Raw genomic sequence first — 25,266 nt, 5'->3', positions numbered from 1 at the left:
CTTCCTGCAAGCACAGAATGACTCCCGTGGGGCACTGGCCAACCAGCCCCTCTGCCTCTCGGGCTGAACACTCCAAAGTCTTTGTTCTTGCCTCACATTTGAAGTCAACGTGATGAGCTGAGCACAAGTTAGATTATAATCCCCTGGTTTAGTGCATGAGTCTCTCATCCTCTGAATTGTTCCTCCACAAGTGGACGACCCAGGGTACTCCTGGAGCATCTCGGGGAGCAACTCAGTCACTCGGGCCATGGGGGCAGACTGACTGTGTTCCCAAGCCCAGCAGCCACCGGACCCAAAGCCACAGAAAGCGGATCTCTCAGGCCAGAGACTTCGATTTCACAATTTGGGCTCTTGTTGGCCCTAACATATACCGAATGGAGATGTCATATAATGCCACTGCAAAACCAGTAACAAGATGCTAAGAGTACCCGAGAACCTGGGTCCTCTTTCAGCCACCAAGAAGGTGAAGTCCGTCGGGAGGTGGCCTTCTGGTCCCTGACCCACTCATCTGCCAGAGGAAGGGCTGGTGAGTATCCGAGGTGTGTCAGGCCCGACCTTGGGGACTCCTAGTTCTCCTTCTGTGACTGCTGTGTCCTCTTGGCCACCGCAGTGATGAGAGCTGCTCCCTTTCCACTGCCGTCTTCTGACAGCATGAACGCCACGTCACTCTGGGGGGCTAGTGCTCTCACTGTTTCCTGCAGCACCCGGGAAAAGCTGTAAAAAGGAGAGAAACGTCGTCAGCCCTTGCAGATGGGAGACGCACATTTATAACTCTTCTGATCGAGTTTTGTCCTCCCAGCTCATTTCTCAAGTCGTGCCTTTTATTGAGCAACTACTAATTTGCCAGGGATCGTTCCAGGTGTCTTACCTACAGAGTAACGAAGAATGACAAATAGCGCTCAGATATAATTACGACTCTCTCTACAACATAAAGATACAGTTGAGAGATGTGTCTGAATTTGTACAACTCATCAGTTTATCAAGATTGGCCTTTTTCCAAAACTTTCATTCATTTTTTAATTTGGGGTTTAAAATTTCCCCCCAACTTTTTACTTCAAAAATTTTTAGGCTTTCAGAAAAGTGAAAAAAATAGTCCAGTGGACACCTGTGACCCTCCACTCAGACCCAACAAGTTAAAACTGTTGCTCTATCCACTGACACCCACCCATCCCCCTCTCATTTTCCGTAAGTCACGCCATCTGCGTCACAGTGACCCCTGGCCTTTCTCGGCTGTCTTTCGAGGTATTAGATCCATCTGAACGGGCATGTTCAGGGTTAGAGTCGTCAGGCTCGTGTGTGGGGTCAAGGTGTGTTTAACAGAGGCCCCGGGCACCTAGCTAGAGAACCCTGGGTTTCCTGAATGGTACAGGTGCTGGTCATCTCAGAGGGCCAGCCTGCTCTGAACCAACTCAGACGCCCAGCCAGAGGGCAGCCTGGGGAAACCACTGCAGCTCCCTGGGGTCTTAGGGGTGGTGAGCCCCAAACTGCCAGGGACAGAGGAGAAAAGGGCTTGGCAGTCAAGCCATTTTGTGCCCCCCACACACACTTAAGTCCACAATTCAATAATTTTTAGTATTGTCACCAAGTTGTGCAATTATCTCCATTAGCCTAAAAGAGAACTCCATACCTATTAGTGGTCATCTCCATTCATATCCACAGGACCCCCCCTAGCAACCACCAATTTATGTTCTATCGAAATAGATCTGATTATTCTGGGCATTTCATATAATAAAATTGTACAAAATTTCATTAGGTAGCCTTTACTGTCTGACTTTGGTCATTGAACATATTTTCAAGGGGCACCAATATTGTCCATGTGTCCGTACTTCACTCTCTTTTTTTATGGCACAATAATATTCCATTATATAACCATATGATATTTTGTTTATTGACTTATCAGCTGATAGACACTTGGGTTGTTTCCACTTTTTAGCTCTTACGAATCATCTTGCTATGGGTTCTTTTGTGGAAATAGGATTTCAGTTTTCTTGGGTACACCTAGGAATAGGATTGCTGGGTCATAGAGTGATTCTGTGCTGGGTTACAGAGTGATTCTATGTTTATCTCTTTTAGGAACTGTCAAATTGTTTCCCAGAGTAGTCACATCAGTTTGTGTTCCCTCCTCAGTGTATGGGGGTTCCAACTGGATCACATCCTCAGCAACAGTTGCCATTGTGTCTGTCACCTAATAGACACCCCAGGGGGGGAGATGTTATCTTATGGCCAATTTGCATTTTCCTAGGGACTAAGATATTGTGCACCTTTTCCTGTGCTCATAGCCATTTGTGTATCTTCTTTAGAGATGACTGCACAGCCTTCATCCATTTGCTATTTGGGTAATTTGTCTTTTTAAGTTGAGTCCTAAATAATCTTTTCTAGATATAAGTCTCTTGTCAGATATATGATTTACAAATATTTTCTCTTATTTTGTGGGTTGTCTCTTCTTTGTGGTGCCCTCTGAAGCACAACATTTCTTCTTATTTGTTTATTTATTTAGGTACAGTGGATTGAACCCAGAGTCACTTAACCACTGAACCACATCCCCAGCCCATTTTTTGTATTTTATTTAGAGACAGGGCCTCATTGGGTTGCTCAGGGCCTCACTAAGTTGCTGAGGTTGGCCTTGAACTCACAATCCTCCTGTCTCAGACTCTCAAGCCACTGGGATTACAGGCATACGCCACTGCTCCCAGCAACATTTTTAAATTTGGGGGGCGGGGCAGGGGGCGGGGTACCAGGGATTGAACTCAGGTGCACTTAACCACTGAGCCACACCCCCAGCCCTATTTTGCATTTTATTTAGAGACAGGGTCTCACTGAATTGCTTAGCAACTTGCTGTTGCTGAGGCTGGCTTTGAACTCCTGATCCTCCTGTCTCAAACTCCCAAGCCGCTGGGATTACAGGCATGTGCCATCTCACCTGGCACATTTTAAATTTTTTTTTAAGTTGTAGGTGGACACATTACCTTTATTTTATTTTTATGTGGTGCTGAGGGTTGAACCCCATGCCTCATGCATGCTAGGCGAGCGCTCTACCCCTGAGCCACAACCCCAGTCCCATTTTTAATTTTTGATAAAGTACAATTTGTCTTTTTTTTTGGTTATTGTTGCTTATTTCTTTTTTCTTTTTATGTCAGATTTAAGAAACCATTATCTCATCCAAGGTCACAAAGATTTACATACGTTTTCCTCTAAGATTTTTCAGTTTTAGCTCCTCCATTAGGGCTTCGATTCATTTTGAGTTAACTGCCATGTGTGGTGGGAGGCAGGTGTCCTACTCTGTATTCTTGTTGGTGTCTACCCAGTTGTCACACCGTGGGTTGAAAAGACTGGGCTTTTGCCATTGAATGGCTTTGGTGCCTTTATCAAAAATCAATTGACCTATATATAAGGGTTTATTTCTGGATTGTCAATTACATTCCATTGATTTATATGTCTGTATTTATGCCAGTACCATACTGACTTAATCACTGATTTTAAAATCAGGAAATGTGAGTTTGAAAACTTTAAAAAATATTTTTTTTTAGTTGTCAATGGACCTTTAATTAATTTATTTATTTACATGTAGTACTGAGAATAAAACCCAGCGGCTCACACCATCCTAGGCAAGCGCTTTATCACTGAACTATGACCCCAGCCCTACAACTTTCTTATTATTCAAGATTGTTGGGGCTGTTCTGGGGCCTTACATTGAATACATATGAATTTTAGGAGCAGCTTGACAATTTCTCCAAAAAAACCAATTGGATTTTTCCCCCCAGTGCTGGGGATGGAGCCCAGGGCCTCACACATGTTGGGCAAGTGCTTCACCACTGAGCTGCAAACCCAACCCAGATGGGATTTTGATAGGGATTATGTGGAATCTGTAGATCAATTTGGGTATTATTGCTCTCATAGTAATATTAAGTCCTTCAGTCCATGAACATGAGATGTCTCTCCATTTACCTATATTATTTCTTCTTTATTGTCTTTAGATGTTTTGCAATTTTCAGAGTAAAAATCTTATACTTCTTTGGTTAAGTGTATTCCTAAGTATTCTGTTCTTTTGATGCTATTGTAAGTGGAATTGCTTTCTTTTTTTTTTATTTTTATTTTTATTTTATTTATTATTTTGTGTGTGTGGTGCTGAGGATTGAACCCAGGGCCTTGTGCATGCGAGGCAAGCACTCTACCAACTGAGCTATATCCCCAGCCCTATTTATTTATTTTTATGTGATGCTTAGGATCGAACCCCAGTACCTCACATGTGCTAGGCAAGCACTCTACCACTGAGCCACAACCCCAGTCCCAGGAATTGCTGTCTTAGTTTCATTTTTAGGCTGTTCATTGAAAGTATATAAAGTACGATTGACTTTTTCACTGTTCTTATTGTTGTACCAGGGACTAAACCCGGGGTGCTCTATCACTGATCTACATCCCCAGCCCTCTTCATTTTATTTTATTTTATGAGGCAGGGTGTCACCAAATTGCCCAGGCTGGCCTCAAACGTGGGAGCCTCCTGTCTCAGCCTGCTGAGGAGCTGGATTTACATGTGCCACCATATCCAGCTACAGTTGACTTTTGGGTATCCATTTTGCATCCTGAACTTTGCTGAACTTGTCTACTAGCTTGAGTATTATTTTTGAGTGTGTGTGTGGATTCCTTAGGACTTTCTCTATATGAAATCATGTCATTTGCAAATAAAGACAGTTTTCCCTTGGCCTTTCCAATAGAATGTTCTTTGGAAACTTTTCTTCCCTAACTGCCATGGCTAGATTCGATATTGATTTTCCCCTTGAGGGTCACATATGTTTAGTCTGGATTCTGAAAGCCTCATCCATGAATCAATCCTTGTCTGAGAGATAAAAAGCCATGTGATCAGCTGGTGGCCACACTCGAGACAGGACATTGCTGAGCAACAGTGGTGAGAGTGTATTTCTTTGACTTGTCCCTGAGCTTAAAAGCAAAACACCAGCTCTTTTTTGGAGGGCAGGGACCTGGGATTGAATTCAGGGGCCCTCGACCACTGTGCCACATCCCCAGCGCCATTATGTATTTTATTTAGAGATAGGGTCTCACTGAGTTGCTTAGGGCCTCCCTCAGTTGTTGAGGCTGGCTTTGAACTCGCGATCCTCCTGCCTCAGCCTCCCAAGCTGCTAGGGTTACAGGCGATCGCCACGGTGCCTGGCTAAATCTCCCACTCTTTTACCATGACAGACGTTAGCTGTGGGTTTACACAGATGCTTTTTACCAGGTTAAGGAAATTTCTTTATTCCTAATTTGTGGAGGGCTTTTATTATGATGAGTGTTAGATTTTATCAAGTTCTTTGCACCCATTGAAATAATCATATGGTCCCTATCCCTTGTTCAAGTTTTGATTCAAGGGACCAGACCAAAACTCTGTGACCCCCAAGGGAACACCAAGAGAAGATGCCCGTCAATTACCCACAGCAGAGCAAGGGCTAGGGGTTCAGGCTCACCATAACATCAATATCTCCGTGAATACAGTTCAACACAAATGGAAATTTTAGAAGCTAGCTATTTCATCACATTTTTTGCCAAATAAATGCAAAACACTAAATAAAATAATAGCTTTCATTATTAAAGCTATTTAAAACTAATCCCCACAACAACGGATGAGGTGGGTAAGATTTCGGTCCTCATTCCACAGAAAGAACTGAGGCTCAAAGAGGGTGCGAAGCAGCCGGAGGCCTCCCAGCCTCCACTGGGTGGAGCCAAGGGTCAAACCCACGTTTTGCAACAGGGGCTTTTCGTCCTTCTGTCCCAGGACTCTGAGCTAAGAAAATTATCACCAGCTCATATTGGACAAGAGCTCTGAGCCCTGCAAAATAATCAGGTCTCTTTACTACCCTGTGGGGTCAAGTGGGAATATAATAACGTGGTTTTCAAGTACGATGCAGAGAGCACTTGACACAAATTAATTCATTTAATCCACGTGCATTTTGCCCTGAGAGGTAGGGACCACTGGGGCTGGCCTGTCACAGAGGAGAAGCCTGGGGTTTGGAGAGGTTGGCTAATATTCCCACACGGTGACACCAAGAAGCAGAGGCACCCAGACTCCCCTCTTGTCTCTGATTTGACACCCTGTCCTTCCTACCCGTGCCAGCCCCCTGCCAGCCAAGGGCGGGGGCACCTCTCCTACGTTGACCACCAGCACAGCTCCTGCCCCACCCCCTTCCCGGCTCCCAGGGCCACTCACTGAGGGTGCAGCTTGTACAGGGTGCCGTCCACGCCCACGGTGATCTTCAGGTGCTCCAGCCCCTGGTCTTCTCTCCTCTTTTCCACGATGGCAGCCAGGCCTGCGCCACAGAGCTGGGCCGCCCTGCGGGACACGGCTCCACACACCTCCTTCACCACGATGCTGTCCTCACATGTGCTGTCCAGGCCCAGCTGCTGCAGGATCCTCCGGACCTGGAGGAGGGCCAGCCGGTCGCTGTGGGCAAGCAGAGGAGGATGTCAGCCCCCGTTTGCTGGGGCTCTGGAACCTGGGCAGCTTGACCATACTCCCCTGCCCCCCATGCATGTCCTGGCAGGAAGAAAGAGAAAATGATCCAGGCAAAGGCGAAGCTGGAACAGAATGCTTAGAAGCTGAGACTCAAGAGGCTCCACCAGCCCAAGAAGTTCCATCATCTTTAAAGAGCAAAGCGTGAGCACCTCTGGTGTGAGGCATGCTCACAACCCTCATCTCACTAGGCACTAATGTTAGAGTCAGCAACCAATATACCAGACGCCCATTTTTTAGAAGAAGAGTCTGGGGTTCAGAGTGCTGGAGACCTGCCTTCTCAGACAACAGAGAAGAGAGGTTCAAACACAAGCCCCCTCCCACCAACTCTAGCACTCTCCCAAGGGCCAGCTCCAGGACTCTGCCCCCATTCATTGGGAGCCAAATTTTCTTTATGCTTAACTTTTTTTTAAAATTTTTTAGTTGTTGACAGACCTTTATTTTATTCATTTATATCAAACCCGGTGCTTCACACATGCTAGGCAAGTGCTGTACCACTGAGCCACAACTCCAGTCCCTCTGCTTAACTTTTTCTGATTATCTGCTTTCTCTTCCTAACTACAATAGAGCTATATTCTTAGCCGAAGCCAGCACAGGGCTGAGTACATTCAATGAGTAAGGGAACAAATGAAGATAAAATATTTAGCTGGGTGTGGTAGTGCAAGCCTGTCATCTCAGCAGCTCAGCAGGCTGAGGCAGGAGGATTGCAAGTTCAAAGCCAGTCTCTGCAACTTAGCGAGGCCCTAAGAAACTCAGCGAGACCCAGTCTCTAAATATTAAAAAAGAGCTGGGGAATAGCTCAGTGGTTAAGCACTCCTGGTTTCAATCCCTGGTACCAAATAAGAAAAGGCGTGGGCACCAAAAAGAACTGTAAATTTATGCAGAGAAACTGTCATCATAGGACAGACTGGCCTCAAGTCTAGACCCTAATTATTTCCCAGGAAACTAGTGGTAACAGGTGATACTTACACAGAGCTCTGAATATCAACCTAAACAATGTGAAGTTAATCCTTGACTGTCTCAGAGATACTCAGGGAAGATGTGTGTTGTCAAGAAAGAATAACTGTGATATAACTTACGTGGCCAGAAAAAAGGATTGAGCAGGTACGTACCTATAATCCCAGCAACTCAGGAGGCCGAGGCAGGAGGATTACAAGTTTGAGGCCAGCCTCAGAAACTTAACAAGATTGCTAAGTTTTTTTTTTTTTTTTTTTTTTTAAAGAGAGAGTGAGAGAGGAGAGAGAGAGAGAGAGAGAGAGAGAGAGAGAGAGAGAGAGAGAGAGAGAGACAGAAGAAAGAGAACTTTTTAATATTTATTTCCCAGTTTTCGGCAGACACAACATCTTTTGTTGGTATGTGGTGCTGAGGATCGAACCCGGGCCGCACACATGCCAGGCGAGCGCGCTACCGCTTGAGCCACATCCCCAGCCCAAGATTGCTAAGTTTTTGAGAATATTTAATGCCATGGAAAATATTCATGACATAGTAAAGAATAGATTATAAAATATTATGTTTGCCCTTGGTTTTTGGTTTGTTTTAATGTCATGCACAGGCCAAAATAAAACAAAAAACCACCACACACTCAAAAACAAGAAAACAGAAGGAAAGCTATTCATATGTTGGTAGGATTACCGTCATCTTATTTTCTTCCTTTTGCTTACCCATGTACTTAAAACTTTTTTTAAAAAAATAAGTGAAGGGGCTGCGAATGTGGCTCAAGCGGTAGCGCGCTCGCCTGACACGCATGTGGCCCGGGTTCGATCCTCAGCACCACATACAAAGATGATGTGTCTGCCGAAAACTAAAAAATAAATAGAAAATTTTAAAAAAATAAGTGAGTAACATTTGTATGGTTAAAAAAAAATTAGCTGTGTGTGGTGGCGCATGCCTATAATCCCAGCTACTCAGGAGGTTGGAGCAATGAACATCAACGACTGGTGATATCACAGAAGAAAGACAGCTCAGTACCACCTATGAAATACGCTTGTCCAAAATTCAACACTGAATTAACCAAGCATCTCGATCTAGCTGTAAGTTTTTCAGAAAATACAAGAGACAGAGAAAAATGCTAATTGCTATAATCAGAAAAGTCTAGAATATAGGAAACATAAGATGATAGCTTCCTCAACAAATATGTTTTAAAGAGAAACAAGAGAGGGTGGGAAAGCTGTAGATGAAAACAGATTTTAGAAACATCAGCCAAATGCCATGCATGGACCTTGTTACAGATGCAAACAACTGTTTAAATCACTATCTTTGGGCAATTCAGGAAGTGGGAACACTAGAAGATATTTTGAGATTAAGGCTTATCATTTTCTATTCAGGCATGATAAAGGTGCTGTGGTCATGCTTTTGTAGTGAACTCATATTTTAGAAATACATTTTGAAATATTTATATTTGAGATGACATAAAATATGGGATTTATTTCAAATTAAGCTAACCCAGAGGTGGGTACAAAATTGTACAGATGAACCCAGTTCAGCCATGAATTGATCATCAATGATGGTGGTGATGGAAACACTGAGTTCATTTTATTATTTCCTCTACCTCTGATATATATAATATGACTGCAATTGTGAAAACATCTTTATATGTAGTCAAGAACTTAAAAGGAAATACAATATATAAAAATCAAAACTATATTTGGTTTTTTGTTTTTATTTTTTGTTTATTGTTGTTGTTTGGGGTACCAGGGATTGAACTCAGGGGTGCTTAACCCCTGAGCCACATCCCCAACCTTTTTTTATATTTTATTTAGAGACAGGGTCTCACTAAGTTGCTTAGGGGCCTCACTAAGTTGCTGAGATGACTTTGAACTTGCAATCCTCCTGCCTCAGCTTCCCAAGATGTTGGGATTATAGGCATGCACCACCACACCCAGCAAAATAGCATTATTTGGTAGTGAACATATGGGTGATTTTTTGGTAAGACTTTTGTATTATGGACAGATCATCATTTCAGGAATAAAAGAAGATTACTTTTTGGCCTTAATCTAACTCCTGGAGTTGGTCATTTCTGCTAAGGACTCTGAGGCCCACTCAAGCCATCCGCCGGCCTCTCGGCCACACTCAGGGACCTTGGGACTGTGATCTTACACAGCTGGGGAGAGGGAGCAGCCCAGGCATCAGCCCCCACCCAAATAGGGCCATCCTGTTTTAATTTTAAATTCTGAACCCTACTGGAGCCTGGCATGATAACATCACATCCCATTTGGAACATTTCACACACAGCAGGTAAACCTGATCACATGTCACCTTTCAATCTGGGACAGGAACTTGGTTTCAAAGATGCCCCTGGTCCGGAGTCGCTCTGAAATCTGCCCTCGGAAGAGGAGACCCTGTTTGGTCAGGTCAATCAGGATCTGCCGCACGATCTCCCCCAGGTACATGCCACTGGTCATTTTCTCATATCTGTTTGGAGAACAGGGATAAGTGGGTAAGGACAGGAAAATCAGTGATGGCAAGTGGCTTTGAAAATGCACCCTGGGCCCGGTGTGGAAGGCATGCCGTTGCCAATGGTTCAGGGTGGGCCTGGGGCAGTGGAGGCCTGGAGAGGCTCTCTCCAGATGCAAGGCAGAAAAGAGTGTGCTGTGGGAAGGCAGGCTTCCACCACGTGCACCAGGAACCAGGCCAGCTCTCCCGCATCCCGCTGAGAGGTAAGCAAGGACTGGGAGCCCTCCTGCCAATCAGGGACCCAGAGAATAACAGAAGGCAAGCATCTGGGTGCACTGAGCAAAACCTAGTCCTGCTCTTGGCCCCAAAGCCCATTCTCTCTGGCTTTGCTGCAAATCGGATCTATTAGAGGGTCTCCTTGGCTTTGTATGAAGCCATTTATTCCACTAGAATTCATCTACCTGCACGTACATTGAAACTACCTTCACATAAAATGTGCACAAAAAATGTTAGTTCTTCTCTCTTTCCACCAGAGTGTGAGCTCCTGGAGGGCAAATAGCAAGGGGAAAGGGGGCTTGGGAAGCAGCGAGGCACCCGGAAGACACTCTGCCCAGGTAGGTGAACGATGGCTGCAGGGTATCCCAACAACCATGCAGAGCTGGGCTCTCATTGGCTGCAGAGGCCAATGGAGATAGGAGCACGCCTGAGACTTCCATGCTGGGCTCCTGCTCTCTAAAGGATACGGGATCTTTCAGCCTAAGAAACCAACACCAGGACAGAAGAAGAATGGTGATGGCGAGGCCAATTCAAGTGTTCGGCCCTTAAACTGTCAGTCCCAAAACACGGGCCCCAGTGGATACAAACACAAAATTATGACACAAGGACTCTGCCCCTTGTATCTGCCCCAAGTATCAAGAAGAGCCTTGATACTTGGGGGATGCAGAGATAAGGTCCCACCAGGTGCAGAGGCGCATGCCTGTAATCCCAGCAGTTCCAGAGGCTGAGGTAGGAGGATCGCAAGTTCAAAGCCAGCCTCAGCAACTTAGTGAGACCCTGTCTCAAAATAAAAAATCAAAAGGGCTGGGGATGTGACTCAGTAGTAAAGCACCCCTGGATTTAAACCCTGGTACCAAAAACAAAATCCAAAATGAAGAAAGTCCCTTCTTTTTGGAGCAATTCCTGTTTAGCCGGCCTTACCAAAGCTCACCTACCTTCCAGGGACAAAGACTGATGCCAGAGGCAGGCAAGGGGCCATAAGGGCTGGTCCTAGCCTTGCCTGAGCCTCCTCTAGACAACATTCTAGGAACAGTCTCGAAGGTGTCCCTGGCCCAGGCATCTCATCACGTCCTACCTGCCCACCCTCCCAGTGTCAATATATCTGCATTTCCCCTTAATTTGGTATGCAGATACTGAGTCTTGATTGTAATAAAGACCCTTTGGCCTGCAAAAACAGTTACCACCTGGTGCTCTGCAGAAGGGGTTTGCCACCCCCTGTTCCAGTTTGTGGGCCCACGTCAATCATCAAAGCCTCATATAACAGCCCAATCTACCACTCTCTCCCCCACTCCAGCAGGCATATCACCGTGCAAGAGAAAATCTAGTCCCAATTTTTAAAAGTCATTTTTTCTAGTGTTTTTAGTGTGATGAGTAATTGGTATATACCTTGCCATGGATGGTGACCCATGATATGACATGCTGTTGCCCTTGAGAACAAGCCCTCCCTCCCCATCCACCACAGGGGCCCGCTTTCCCGTCCCCTAGTCCAGAGATCACCAACCTGGTAGCAGATCTTAAAAGACCAAGGATGTCGATTTCTAAAGTGGACTGATTAAGCGTCCGTCCCAGAGAGCTCATTAAGCCAGCACACCCCTGCTCTGGCCCCAGCCCCAGTGAGTAGACCTCTGACAGCTCTCCCTTGCTTCCAGAGCCAAGACTAGCCCTTATGGTTCCTTCTGGAAATTAGAAAAGGAGACCCCTTCCTTCTACCTGTGGGAAACATCATATTTTTCTTTCATTGCTTTGACAGCTGATGGAGAGCTATAATAAACATGCAAAGCTATCATGTCAACGATACAGAAATAGCACCCGCCCTTAGGCCCTGTAAAGTTGCTCCCTGCACACCCTGTATAAGTGTCCACATCAGCCCTCTTCACCTCTGTTTGCCAGGATTCAAGGACCCCTCATCCACCTCCTTGTCGTACTGGGTCCGGATGTCATCTATGCAGCCATTGTCTCCAAATCCTCCCCACTCTGTGTTGATACACATCTTGCCCTCATCCCCGTCCACCAGCTCGATGTTCCGCAACTCCTCCATGTAGCACATGTTGCTTCCTGTCCCTAGAAGAAATTGTGAAGGGAATTTAATTCTCTAAGACACCATGAGGTCTTGGGCAGCGTGGGACAGTGAATAAGAATCAGGATTGGAGGGCTGGGGATACAGCTCAGTTGGTAGAGTGCTTGTTTCCCATGCACAAGTGCACAAGGCCCTGGGTTCAATCCCCAGCACCACAGGACTGGATGAATCCAGCTCTGTACTCAGCTGGCTGGCCTGGGAAGTTGTTCCAGAGGGTTGTCTGGGCACCTTGAATATAAGCAGCAGGCAGAACAAAAAGATGCAGATCTGCTGAGATGGCTTCAATGCCAGGTAGAGGCCTCACTTCACTCAAATCCTTACCTACTTTGGGAGCTGGGCAGGTTGCTTATTCTGTCTGACTGAGTTTTCTCATCTGCAGGAGGGATGAGCTAGATCTAGGGGGCCACGAGACAAGGCCTGTTTGAATATTGTATATCCCCAGTACCCTCCCTCCCAAAAAGTAAAAATAAAAGAAATAAGGCCTGACTTATGAATTTTTTATAAATAAAAAATGAGGTGATATTTATAAGTATTCAGTATAAATGGTACCTGACGTCGTCATCATTTCTCTCTCTGTTTTTTTTTTTTTTTTTTTTTTTGGTACCAGGGATTGAACTCAGGGGCACTCGACCACTGAGCCACATCCCCAGCCCTCTTTTGTATTTTATTTAGAGTCAGGGTCTCACTGAGTTGCTTAGTGCTTGGCTGGCTTTGAACACATGATCCTCCTGCCTCAGCCGCCTGAGCCACAGGAGATTACAGGAATTACAGGCATGATCCACCGTGCCCGGCTTATTTTCATCATCTTTATCAAAACCACAGAGCTTCCCCGGAGTCATAGAATTAGAAGCCAAAGCTGGAAGGGAGCAGGAGGAATCAGCTAGTCTTGGATAAGCAAACTAGGTAAGGGTTTGAGGGAGGTGAAGCCAATCTGCCTCTCTTTGTTCTGCCTGCTGCTCATGTTCAAGATGCCCAAACAACCCTCTGGAACAACTTCCCAGGTTCTGTCACTACTCAGTCTGTGCCTGTCACCTGGAGTGACGTTTGTTCACATCTTCACCTGTTCAAATCCCACGTGTCCCTCAACCTCTTAGAGAAGGTCGTTCCTATTTGGAATCTACCCTGGGCCTTAATCACTGCCAAACTTCTTCCAAAGGTCCCTAAAACGTCTGTATGGTTTCAGGCCACTCTCTTCCCGTCTTCTCATTTTCTTTCCAAATCATCTCCTTCCTACGTACCCTAAGAACCAGAGAAACAAGGTGGTGCACATGGGGTCCAGAGTGATTCAATGCTGGTCTCTTTCTTCCTAAGAAAGTCTTGTCCCAAAGCCATCATTTGAAAAGTCCCTTCTTTCTATGTCATCTCCTTCCTCAACAAAAAGGATCAACCTGATTTAGAACCCTTAATGGAAGAAGCTACTAAGTGGAGATTTCAAAATCAGGCAACCTGGAATCCCAATCTTAATTAATTTCTTCTCTGCCTTGGACAGAGCCTCTGCATAATGGAGAAATAGTGAGTTGCCCCACCCGCACCGCCTCTTGCTATGTGAGAATCTCTTAAGGACTGGGATGGGGTTAGCAAACATGTGACATCTGTAAACTACCATTTTTTTCCCTTGCCTAGGACCTGGCCTCAGAACTGCTCTCAACATAGTGGTCCAGGCAATTGTCTAACCACTTACCTGCAATCAAGCCAATCTCACAGTTAGGATCTTCATAGCCACAGGTCATCATGGTCCCCACTGTGTCATTCACAACCGCAACTATGTCCAGGTCGAACTCCTGCAAAGGAGGAAGTTCTACTGGAAGCAGGATGTGGAGGAGTCACGGGGACTAGGGTGGCAGAGCAGAGGGCCTGGGGGAAGGGGGCAAGGTCAGGCATGAGACTCCACACATGGCCTACATTTCTCCTCTTGATGGCTTCTCTGAGCATGTCCACCACATCCTCCCCTTCACAGTCGGTGGCCTTGAAGCCTTTGGTCCACCCTATGAGTGTTCCCTGAAAGAAAGGAGGGGAAATTCATCTGAGCCATAGTTCACAAGGACCACCACGAACTTTGACTTCTACTAGACACTGACAATTTGATGGCGAGCCAAGCAGGCGAGCTTTTGATTGTGTTTCTGCCTCTGCAGCCCTAACACAGCACGGAGGTGTCACTGAGCAGGATGCCCGGACAAGGTCTAGCACTGTGTGGAGTCACTGCCACGATTCCTGTTCTTCAAGGGTCAGCCATGTTCCCTGCCATTACTGCACAGAATCAAAGCCCAGGATCAGAGAAGAAGTCCCACTTCTAATTCACCCTAGGATGGATTGAGATGGGATCAAAGGTGCAGTTATAACATGTTTGACAAAGCATTGTTCCACAAGAACAAAGAAACTAGAGGCATCCTATGATTGCAACAATATCCAGGAGACCTATCATCTTATGCAGGAATATAAAAAATGTCATTCTGCCACTTAAAGTATGCTGCAGGAGAACACTGGATGTTTGAGAACAATGTCCCTTAGGCACTGTTAAGTGAAAGCTCAGTAAACAAATACAGATAGTGAATCATTCTGTTTTTATTTTGAAAAATTACATATGCACATGAACCTGGAAAAAGATCTGAAACACTATTTTAGATTTGTTTGTTTGTTTGTTTTTTGTTTTGGTACCAGGGATTGAACCCAGGGGTGCTTAACCACTGAGACACATCCACAGCCCTTTTTTATATTTTATTTAGATACAGGATCTCACTGAAATGCTTAGGCCCTTGCTAAGTTGCTGAGACTGGCTTTGAACTGGTGATCCTCCTGCCTCAGCCTCCGGAGCTGGGATTACAGGCATGCGCCACCATGCCCAGCTATTTTACAATTTTGAGAAGTATTTAATTTTAAAGAGAAGCCCAAGGTTGTCCTGTTCACCTGAAGCAGACGGCACTCTAGCCCTAGCTCTGCAGCCCAGAAAGTTAGGAGAGGGGACAGCTGGCAGAGTTGGGGTGTCTGGGCCAAGAGAGGTCTTGGGAAGGAGACATGGCCAGCAAACCCGGCGGGAGTGCCCCACCCCTGTGGCTCGATGCCACCTCACCCTGAGGCCCTCGGCCAGCAAGCCCCGGTCTCCCTCCTTTTCTCCTCAGTCCTCAAGAAACTGGGCCACTTTGCTCCTTTCCTGCTTGACATGTGTAGACAAATCAGAGAGACAGCCCAACTGAAATACCTCTCTCTTGTAAACTGCAGTTACACAAAAATGTTATCTACTTTTAATCTCATTTTTCCTCCAGCCCTGGGCGGTTTTGTTCCCGGCTGCCCACTTGCTCATCTTGTCAGAACAAACTCGTCAGAACAGCTGGAAGAAGAGGCCCTAGAAACCCAGTGCCCCAGGTCAGAAGCACAACTGTGTCCTGGAGCCCATCAGCCCTTCAGGACCGTGGACAGCTGCACACAGCTCCCCCTCCCCCACAGTGTATTGATTCCTAGGGCCACAGTGACACAGGGATAGGATCCTCTTTAAAGAACTAAAACACGACCGACAAGAATGCATTCCCTTCTGACTCCCCATCACCTCTACTATAGGAGGTCACCTCTACTATTAGTCCAGTAGGAATCCTTCCAGATCTTTTTCTCTATGCCTATGTATGTTTTTAAATAAATAATTCATACACTATAAACGATTGCTATTTGTTTTCTTCTTCAATGATGCTCCTTCTAGACCTTTCTAAATCACTTGACAGGGATCTGTTACATTCCTTCACTGAACAAAATATTCCTCAAATATAATTGCAGATAAATTTTGGAATCCATAAAACATACCTTTAAAAAGGGGTGTATATTTATCCTCATTTTTGTAGGGGAAAGGGAACAAGGGATTGAACTCAGAGGTACTTGATCACTGAGCTACAACCCCAGCCCTATTTTGTATTTTATTTAGAGACAGGGTCTCACTGAGTTGCTTAGGGCCTCATTTTTTGCAGAGGCTGGCTTGAACTCTTCATCCTCCTGCCTCAACCTCCCAAACCCTGGGATTACAATTGTGTACTACCATGCCCAGCTCTCCTCATGTTTAAGTGAGGAAATTAAAGTACAGAGAGTTAAATAAATCATCCAAAGTCACATGGCTAATAAATAGCAAGTTCTGGATTTGAACAACAACAACAAGAAAAAACACACACATTTTTTTTAATCGTTAAAATATTCCACCATGGCCCAGCTTAGTGACGCACAACTGTAATCCCAGCAGCTCAGGAGACTAAAACAGGAGGATCCCATGTTCAAAGCCAGCCTCAGCCACAGTGAGGCACTAAGCAACTCAGTGAGACCTTGTCTCTAAATCAAATACAAAATAGGGCTGGGGATGTGGCTCAGTGATCGAATGTCCCTGACTTCAATCCCCAGTACAAAAAAAGAAAAAAATTCCACCATGTGTTTCTAGCTGCTCTGAATTACGACTCCTCAACCAAGTCAAGAGTGCCTGGGAGGAAACCTGAGCTGCCCCAGAGGAGAAGAGCACCCCCCCAACCCCCCACCGCAAGCTGCCTCACCTTGTCAATGCTCATTTGCCTGCAGGGAAAGGAGAAGGTGAAGCCCAAAGGCAGCCGGGCTCCCTTGAGGCCCATGTAGTCCAGGAAGTCGGCGATGCACTGCACGATGTGGTCGAACAGCTGCGGGGAGAGACACATCCATGCCACTGGGCACCCATCAGGGTGCGAGCGGCGCCCACGGGGCACGAAACTCCCTCCCGACACTCACCTCCTCGCCAGTGCCCTGCATGATCTCCAGGGGGATGGCAAAGATCTTGTTGTACATTCGCACTGACCTCCGTCCACTTCTGATCTTCACCAGGAGGACCCGGAAGTTAGTCCCCCCTAAATCCAGGGCCAGGAACTTTCCTTTCTCTGTGGGGAGAAAGTGAAGGCTGCGTTCTCCAGGATGCACTCAGGGACTGGTGTCAGGGCACTGGGGGGAGGAGGAGAGGCCCAAGCCCAGCAGACCTGGGCTCCAGACCAGAGGGTCAGGGTCCTGCACAGGGAGGTTGCACCTGTCTGAGGCCAGACTGCAAAGGCCAGGTGTCCCTAAGCTATCCCTGGTGAGGTGCCACAAAAAGAGCCCTGAACTGCAGGAAAGGGACCTAGTGGTTCTGAAAGATGGCTTTTCGCCTTAAGCAAGGGTGGCCAGGCCCTACCTTTCCACACCTGCAGAATAAGAGGTTGGGCCTCTGAGGGCCTTTCAGGCTCTGAGTTCCACCCCGCGGTGGCCTGTTAGGAAGCCCCAAGGTGCCGTGTTCTAGGAACAGGGCGTTGGTAAAGGACACACTGAAACTGACTTGCAAGAGGCCTCTGAGGGTGACTCTGGGCCAGGTGACCCTGACCGCAAGGACTCCGGAAGGTGCTTCCATCCTGTCTGTGCAGCCTAGAGGGGTCCTTGTCACAGCATGGGATGATTTTTCTTGCTCCCTCTCCTTCCCCTGATCCCCACACACCCCAGTCTGACTAATGAAAAACCGTGTCAAGTCCTTCTCCCTCGGTACCTGTGGGCCCCATGTGCAGTCAGAGCCTTGGGCTTCCCTGCTGCCCGCATCATCTGCCTCCTAACCAGAGAACCTTCTCCCTGAGCTCAGTGTCACTCACTTTTTTTTTTTTGGTGGGGGGCAGGGGTACTGGGGATTGAACTCAGAGGCACCCGACTACTGAGCCACATCCTCGGCCCTTTTTTGTATTTTATTTAGAGACGGGGACTCACTGAGTTGCTTACTGCGCCTCTTTTGCTGAGGCTGGTTTTGAACTCTCCATCCTCATTGCCTAGCAGCTGTGAGCCCCACCCACAAGGGCAGGGGCTATACTTCACTGCTCTGTTACTGTGCCTGGAATAGAGCAGTAGGTTGGTAACAGAGCTTTGAGGAGTGAAGGCAGAAGGATGAAAGAAATGAAGAATATGAATAATTAAGTAATTATGAGATTTTTTTATATATTTGATTTTGCTTTGTTTTTATTTTGGGGAGTTGTTTGTTTTGATGCATTGAACCTTGAACCCAGGGGCACTTACCACTGAGCCACTGAGCTACATCCTCAGTCCTTTTTATTTTGACACAGATTCTAAGTGGCGAAGGTTGGCCTCAAATTTGTGATCCTCCTGCCTAAGCCTTCTGAGTCATCAGGATCTTAAGTGTGCATCACCACCCCCAGCTGGATTTGGGGTTTTGGTGTGGGTGGGTGTGTATGTGTATGTGTGGCTGTGTTTCTCATGTAAACTCAAAGGATTTGGGCTTCGGAAAGATCTTGGTTGTTTAGAGATCCAGAACAGGTAACCTCAGCAGGTCACTAAACCCCTAAGTCTCAGTTTGGGTATCCATAAAATGGGAACCATTTCCTCTTTGAGAAACATACAAAGTGTTTTTGGAGATGAAATGGAAGTAAAGGTTCAAATGCAAATTATAAGATGTGAATCATCTCACAAAGGTCGTTATTTCAGTAAGAAGTCCGTGAGATTCGAAGAGGTAAAAGATTTTTTCTAAAGAACTTACTGTCCTCTTCAGAGGCTTCTATCCCCTGAGCCCAAGGCGCAGGACCAGGATCAAGAGTTGAAAAAGTCCAGAGCAGAAACCAATGAGAGGAAGGAGAGCAGTCCAAGCCCCAGGAGAGGACCGGCAGGATGACCAGCCCAGTGACCCAGACAGACGCTCAGGGACAGGAGGACCTGGGCCTTCTGTCTGCTCACGTCTTTACCTACACACATAGACACACGTGCACACATGCTCACACACACACACACCCTTGGGTCAACCGAGGCACACAGTTCAGAAGGAGAGTGAACCCCCATCTCCTCCTTTCATTACAGACATGAATCCAACGATCTAAAAACCAAATACCTCCCTGGATTTAGGGTTTTTTTTCGGGGGCACAGTGTGTGCTGGGGATTGAACTCAGGGGCACTTACTCATTGAGCCATATCCCCAGCCTTCTTCTGTATTTTATTTAGAGACAGGGTCTCACTGAGTTGCTTAGGTCCTCGCTAAGTTGCTGAGGCTGGCTTTGAACTCACAATCCTCCTGCCTCAGCCTCCTGAGCTGCTGGGATTCCAGATGTACACTACCACACCCGGCTTAGGGAGTTTTGATGGGAGCTCTGGGCGGCCCTTCAGAGCAGGGGGCTGGCGGACCCACCTGTGCCGTCGGGCATCCCGCAGACGTAGGTGGGCAGCATCTTGACTGTGGCCAGCGCCTGCGTCTTCCTCTTCAGCCCGTACTCGAACTCAGTCCGCATCTTGTGCTGCACGCCCACCAGCTGCTCTGGGGTCAGCTGGAACAAGGCCAGCACCTCATCAATCTGTTTCCTCTGGGCCTGCACACGGGAAGCCACCGCCGTCACCATGGCGGCCCCCTTGGTGCTGCCACTCTCTGACAGGAGGAAGCGGACATCACAGTTTGGGACCAGTCTCCTCACCACCTTGTGCAGGCGTTTGGGGTACCTGGAGGCAGGGGTGATGCAAAATATCAACAGTCAGGTCTGACTAATGGGAAGAGACCCAGGTGGAGTGGGGACTGCATCTGCAGTTGCTAAATGTTATGGAGGGTGACGAGGACAGCTGGGACAGTGGGAGGACACTCGGGAGGCTCAAGGAAATGCCCATTTGATCAGCTAATATTCCACCAGTGGGGTACATCCATGCATAATGTATTAGCTGGGCATCTTCTCCGTCTAAAGAAGGATCTTCTTGCTTAGCCCTTTCTAGAGTGTTCCCACTCGACTTCCAGCCTGACCTCCATTAGTCAAAGGGGATTCCATTCTGTTTTTCTGCCACTTCTGTTTTTTCCCATCTCTAACTGGGTGTATCTTATTTTCCAATCTTACCACCTAGTAGGTTTCAATAAATAATGAATGAATGATGGATGGATGGATGGATGGATGGATAGATGGATGGATGGATGGGTAGATAGATGGATGGATGGGTAGATGGATAATGGATGGATGGTGGATGGATGGATGGATGGGTAGATGGATGGATGGATGGTGGATGGATGGATGGATGGGTAGATGGATGGATGGATGGCTATATGGGTGGACAGACACCCATACAGATGGATGGGTAGATGGATAGATGGCCTTCCTAATTAGGCAATTGGCTTGAGCAGACTATATCTTTGCGAGTGATTCCCAAAAGCAACCCAACCATTTAGGGGAAAGTAGGCTTTGGATTCAACCTTTCCTTTTAATCTTAGACTATACAGTGGTGTTCGGTTCCAGCTGCCCAGATACACAGCATCGTTCATTGAGAACACTGGAACCCGGCCCCAGGAGAGGCCTGTTGGAGGGGTTGTAGGCGGGCAGGAGGCACTCACTGGGGGTGTATCTTGTAGAGTGTGCCATCCATGCCCACCGTGGTCCGGAGCCTCGCCAGCTTCTTGTTCTCCCGGAGGCGCGTCAGGATGGCCGCCAACGCTGCTGCACAGAGGTTGGCGGAACGGAAGGAGACGATGGTGCAGACATGCTGGACAGCAATGCAGTCGGCCTCAGAGGGCTCCAGGCCCAGATCCACCAGGATCTCTCTTGTATTAGCAAGGCCTTCTTTGTACCTGTCCAGGGGACAGGAATGAGAGGACCACACTTCCCCATGCCACAGACATCCTCCTGGGGGAACCAGCTCTCCCACCTTTCAGGATTATACAAATAGACTGGTTCATGGTGACAGAGGAATGACAATATCAACATTGATAAGAGCAGTTACTATCTATTGAGCACTTACTCTATGCCAGGTACTTGTCTGAAGATTTTATATGTATTAACACATTTAATCTCCACAAAAATACTAAGGAAAAGTACTATCACTACCAAATTGTACAGATGAGAAGGGTGAGTCACAAGAAGGGTAACTTGTCCCTGGTGGCACAGTTAATAAGTGCTAGACCCAAGATTTGAACTCAGGTAATTAGATTATGGCCCATACTTTTAACTACGCTGTGCTATATAGCCCAAATCTGCACAGTCCCAGACTCCGGGTGAGTGCCAGTCTGCTGAATCAAAACTGATTACAAAGCCCATGGCAATGCCAGGGATTCTCAGCCTGAGGAACAGGACACTGAGATGACTAAGGCCAGCCATCTCCACCAGCAGCCCATTGCAGGGATCTGAGTGTAAGAACTCAAATCACCAAACCCAAAGGCAGCTCCACTGGCCACCCCACTCTCACAGAGGCAAGGCGGGAGGGACACACTCAGTGACTTACTTCTCCATGGCAGCCACGTGTTGTGTCTCGATCTTGCCCTTAGTGTGGAGAGCAGAGGATTTCACACCACCAAACAGGAGGCCAGCCTTAGCCATCTTCAGCAAGATGAGTCTGACAAGCTCCCCCAGGTACAAGCCACTGATCATCTTCTCAAACCTGCAATTTGGTGAACACAACAGTGGAAGCCATGTCTTTGGTTATGCAGCATCATATCCCAAAGAGCCATGGCTCAAGGTCAAGAGCAGGATAAGAGCTCTGTGGGTCAGGAGGCCTCAGCCCAGCCCAGGTGAAGCATGCGGTTGGCAGAAGAGCACCATCCTCTTCTCGACACTCTTCATCAAGGAAAGGGCTGAGTTGGAGAAGATCTAAGATTCCTACCTCTTCACAAAATGCTGGGCTCCAAGAATATTTATCTCAAACCACCCTGGCTGTGGGGTGCCATGCTTACTTTGGGCATAAGGAAACTCAACATCATAGGCTTCAGATACTTTCCTAGGAATCACATAACCATTGCACGACAAATCACATTCCAGGTACTTCCATCTCTTACATTGAGCTTTTATCCAAACATGAAAAGATGCTGCCGTCATTTGGTCCTGGCGTGTCCCCCAAAGGCTCAGGTGTGATAAGCTTGGTGCTCAATCTGTGTAATGCTGATGGGAAATCGTGGGATTTTAAGAAACAGGACCTTGTGGGGGGTCGTCCAGTCACTGGCAGAGTGCTCTTGGAGGGGATGTTGGGATTCTAGTCCCTTCCTCTTCCTCTCTCTTTCTCACACCCAGCCAGGGGGTGAATGGGCCTCCTCTGCCACATGCTCCCGCCATGATGTGCTGGCCCACCAGGGGCCCAAAAGCAGAGGGGCCAACCAGTCATGGACTGGAATCTCCCAAACTGCAAGCCAAAGTAAACTTTTCTCCTCATAAGTAAATTGTCTCAGGTATTTGTGACGGAGATGGGAAGCTACCACTGTGCTGTCTGTGAGACAGAGGATCTACCACAAGGCGAATGCAGTATCTGGAAGGCCACCTGTACCTCTGAGTCTGCACACCAGACAACTGATAATCCTCAGCCCCCCACCAGGTGAGCTACAAGTTTCATTTTCCAAGCATGATATGACACAAAGTCAAGGACAATCTGTTTCATAATCTACCTTGAATATTTCACTGTTTAAAAATCTTAGAAGGGCTGGGGAGATAGCTCAGTTGGTAGAGTGCTTGCCTTGCATGCACAAGGCCCTGGGTTCAATCTCCAGTACTACCAAAAATAAATAAATTAATTAATTAAATAAAAATCTTAGAACACTGAAGAAACAGAAGACAATCAAATAAAATTTAAGTTGGATTCGAGAGAATAGAATTTATCTTAAGTGAAATGGAAACGGATAAAAATGATAAAAGTAAAAAAAAAATGGGCATCACTTCCTTGGAACATGACTGCCCGGGGTCCCCAGGGAAGCCGGGGTATGCTGGGTGTGGGTACAGCCAAGGCAGGAATGTGCTGTGAGGGTTTGCATTTCTAGCGTTTGAATGATTTCTAGGAAGTGCCTAAATATTCATTCACCAAGGCGCCTGGGGCTGGGAAAGTGGGAAATGAACCTGGGACATGTTCTCTGCACTAAAGGACAAGCTACTTAAGAGCAATGAAAATATGTCACAAGGACTCAGGAGTCAGCTTGAAGGGGCTTCCTTTGGCTAAATCTGAAGAAAAAAACTTGGAGCATCAAAATAAACAACAATAGGAAGAAATTGAAACATAATTTAAAAAAAAAGAAGAGGGCTGCGGCTGTAGCTCAGTGGTAGAGTGCCTGCTTCGCACGTGTGAGGCACTGGGTTCGACCCTCAGCACCACATAAAAGTAAATAAATAAATAAAGATATTGTGTCCATCTACAACTAAACAAATATTAAAAAATAAAAGGAATCCAAGAGTCCATACTAGTATAAATAAATGAAGGAGACAGGAAAGCTCTTCCTTTCAGTAGAATAACTACTAATAAACATAGAAGGAATGATGGGTTTAGAAATTCATCAGTGGATATGAAAGTAGGAAGCTAAAGCTTGACAATAATCTCTCCATCAGACACTTGCTCACCGCACAGGCATGAGAGTGACCTCACACTGGAGAACCCTGCCGGTATCCCTCAACCCGGTGACTTGGGTTAGCGGAGGCTTGGAACAGACTCCACAAGCCTCCTGGTACATACAGGGCACTGGGAAAGACACGCACCACCTGCAGGATACTCCTGCAGAAAAATGCACTTGGCAGGGTGTGGTAGGGCACACCTGTAATCCCAGCAGCTCAGGAGGCTGAGGCAGGAGAATCGTGAGTTCAAAGCCAGCCTCAGCAACAGCAAGGCACTAAGCAACTCAGTGAGACCTGTCTCTAAATAAAATACAAAATAGGGCTGAGGTTTTGGCTCAGCAGCTGAGTGCCCCTGAGTTCAGTCCCCAGTACCTAAAAAAAAAAAAAAAAAAAAAAAAAAAAAAAAAATTTTAAAAAATTCACCTGAATCTAATCATTAGGAAACATCATAAAAATCCAAAAGCTATTGATTGATTCTGCAAAATATTAGCCTCTGTTCTTCAAAGTCACAAAAAAAAAAAAACAGATACTAAAGAAGTATCTCAGATACTAAGGAAGATACTGAGGAAGTGCTCCAGGCTCAAAGAGGCTAAAGAGACATCACTGTAAAATGTAACCTGCAATTCTGGATGAGAGCCCAGACCACGGCATTTCTTTCCTTTCTTATAAAAGACATTGGTGGGGCTGGGGTTGTGGCTCAGCGGTCGAGTGCTCGCCTAGCATGCATGAGGCACTGGGTTCAATCCTCAGAACCACATAAATGTAAAATAAAGATATTGTGTCCACCTAAAACTAAAAAATAAATATTTAAAAATAAATAAAATAAAGGTATTGTGTCTATCTGCAACTAAGATAAACATATTTTAAAAAGACATTGGTGAATAGACAAGCAAAAGGAAGTAGAGTAGAAGGAGCATGGGAGAGGGGAGGGAGGATGGGAGGGAAAGGGAGGATCATGAACTGAAATCGATTTCTTTGCATGTGTTTGTTGGTCAGGATGAGCCCAACTACTATGTATAACTACAAAGCTCAGAAAGAAAAAAAAAAAAAAAGACCTTGGTGGGGGCCAGGCACGGTGGTGCATAACCGTAATCTCAGCTACTTGGGAGGCAGAGGCAGGAGGATCACACATAGAAGGCCCGCCTGAACAGTTTAGCAGGACTCTGTCTCAAAATAAAAAATAAAAAGGGTGGGGATAAGCTGGGGTGGTAGCTCAGTGGTGGAGCGCTTGCCTAGCACATGTGAGGCACTGGGTTCGATCCTCAGCACCACATAAAAATAAATAAATAAAATAAACTTATTATGTCCATCCACAACAAAGAAAAAATTTTTAAAAAGAGTGGGGATAAAAAAAATTGATTTAAAAAATATTTTTTTAAAGTGGAGAATGTAGCTCAGTGGCAGAGTGATAGCTTTGCTAGACTATGAATCCAATCACCAATACCAAAAAAATATATATATATTTATAAGTTGCTGAGGTTGGCCTTGAACTTGCAATCCTCTTGCTTCAGCTTCCCAAGTTGCTGCAATTATAGGCATGTGCCACTGCACCTGGCTCAGAAAAAATAATCTTATACATACATATGTAAGTGTATTTTATGTGTGTGTATAAACATAGACATACATACATACAGAGAGAATATTACTATTTGGGGAATTTGAGTGAATGGGTATGGGGAAACAAACTACTTTCACAACTTTTCTGTAATTCAAAATTAATTTTTATGGGGTGTGGCAGCACA

The 25,266-nt window shown here is 46.3% G+C and overlaps 1 protein-coding gene across 3 annotated transcripts in view; it reads right to left on the bottom strand.

The window, feature by feature from the left end:
• Positions 1-566: 566 nt before the first annotated feature.
• The window catches only part of Hkdc1 (hexokinase domain containing 1), a 48,524-nt gene continuing 23,824 nt past the window's right edge, over positions 567-25,266 (bottom strand). For all 3 annotated transcript variants that reach the window (XM_026394650.2, XM_026394651.2, XM_077798361.1), the window contains 11 exons: positions 21,444-21,599; positions 20,560-20,793; positions 19,384-19,688; positions 16,974-17,119; positions 16,766-16,885; positions 14,151-14,246; positions 13,930-14,029; positions 12,049-12,232; positions 9,758-9,913; positions 6,200-6,433; positions 567-714 (listed from right to left, as the gene is read on the bottom strand). In XM_026394650.2, coding sequence (XP_026250435.2) covers positions 567-714; positions 6,200-6,433; positions 9,758-9,913; positions 12,049-12,232; positions 13,930-14,029; positions 14,151-14,246; positions 16,766-16,885; positions 16,974-17,119; positions 19,384-19,688; positions 20,560-20,793; positions 21,444-21,599 — 1,879 coding nt within the window. The remainder of the gene's footprint in view (positions 715-6,199; positions 6,434-9,757; positions 9,914-12,048; positions 12,233-13,929; positions 14,030-14,150; positions 14,247-16,765; positions 16,886-16,973; positions 17,120-19,383; positions 19,689-20,559; positions 20,794-21,443; positions 21,600-25,266) is intronic.

Source organism: Urocitellus parryii, chromosome 5 (assembly GCF_045843805.1).
Source record: "Urocitellus parryii isolate mUroPar1 chromosome 5, mUroPar1.hap1, whole genome shotgun sequence".
Taxonomy (NCBI): domain Eukaryota; kingdom Metazoa; phylum Chordata; class Mammalia; order Rodentia; family Sciuridae; genus Urocitellus; species Urocitellus parryii.
This window is presented reverse-complemented; position numbering and strand designations above follow the sequence as displayed.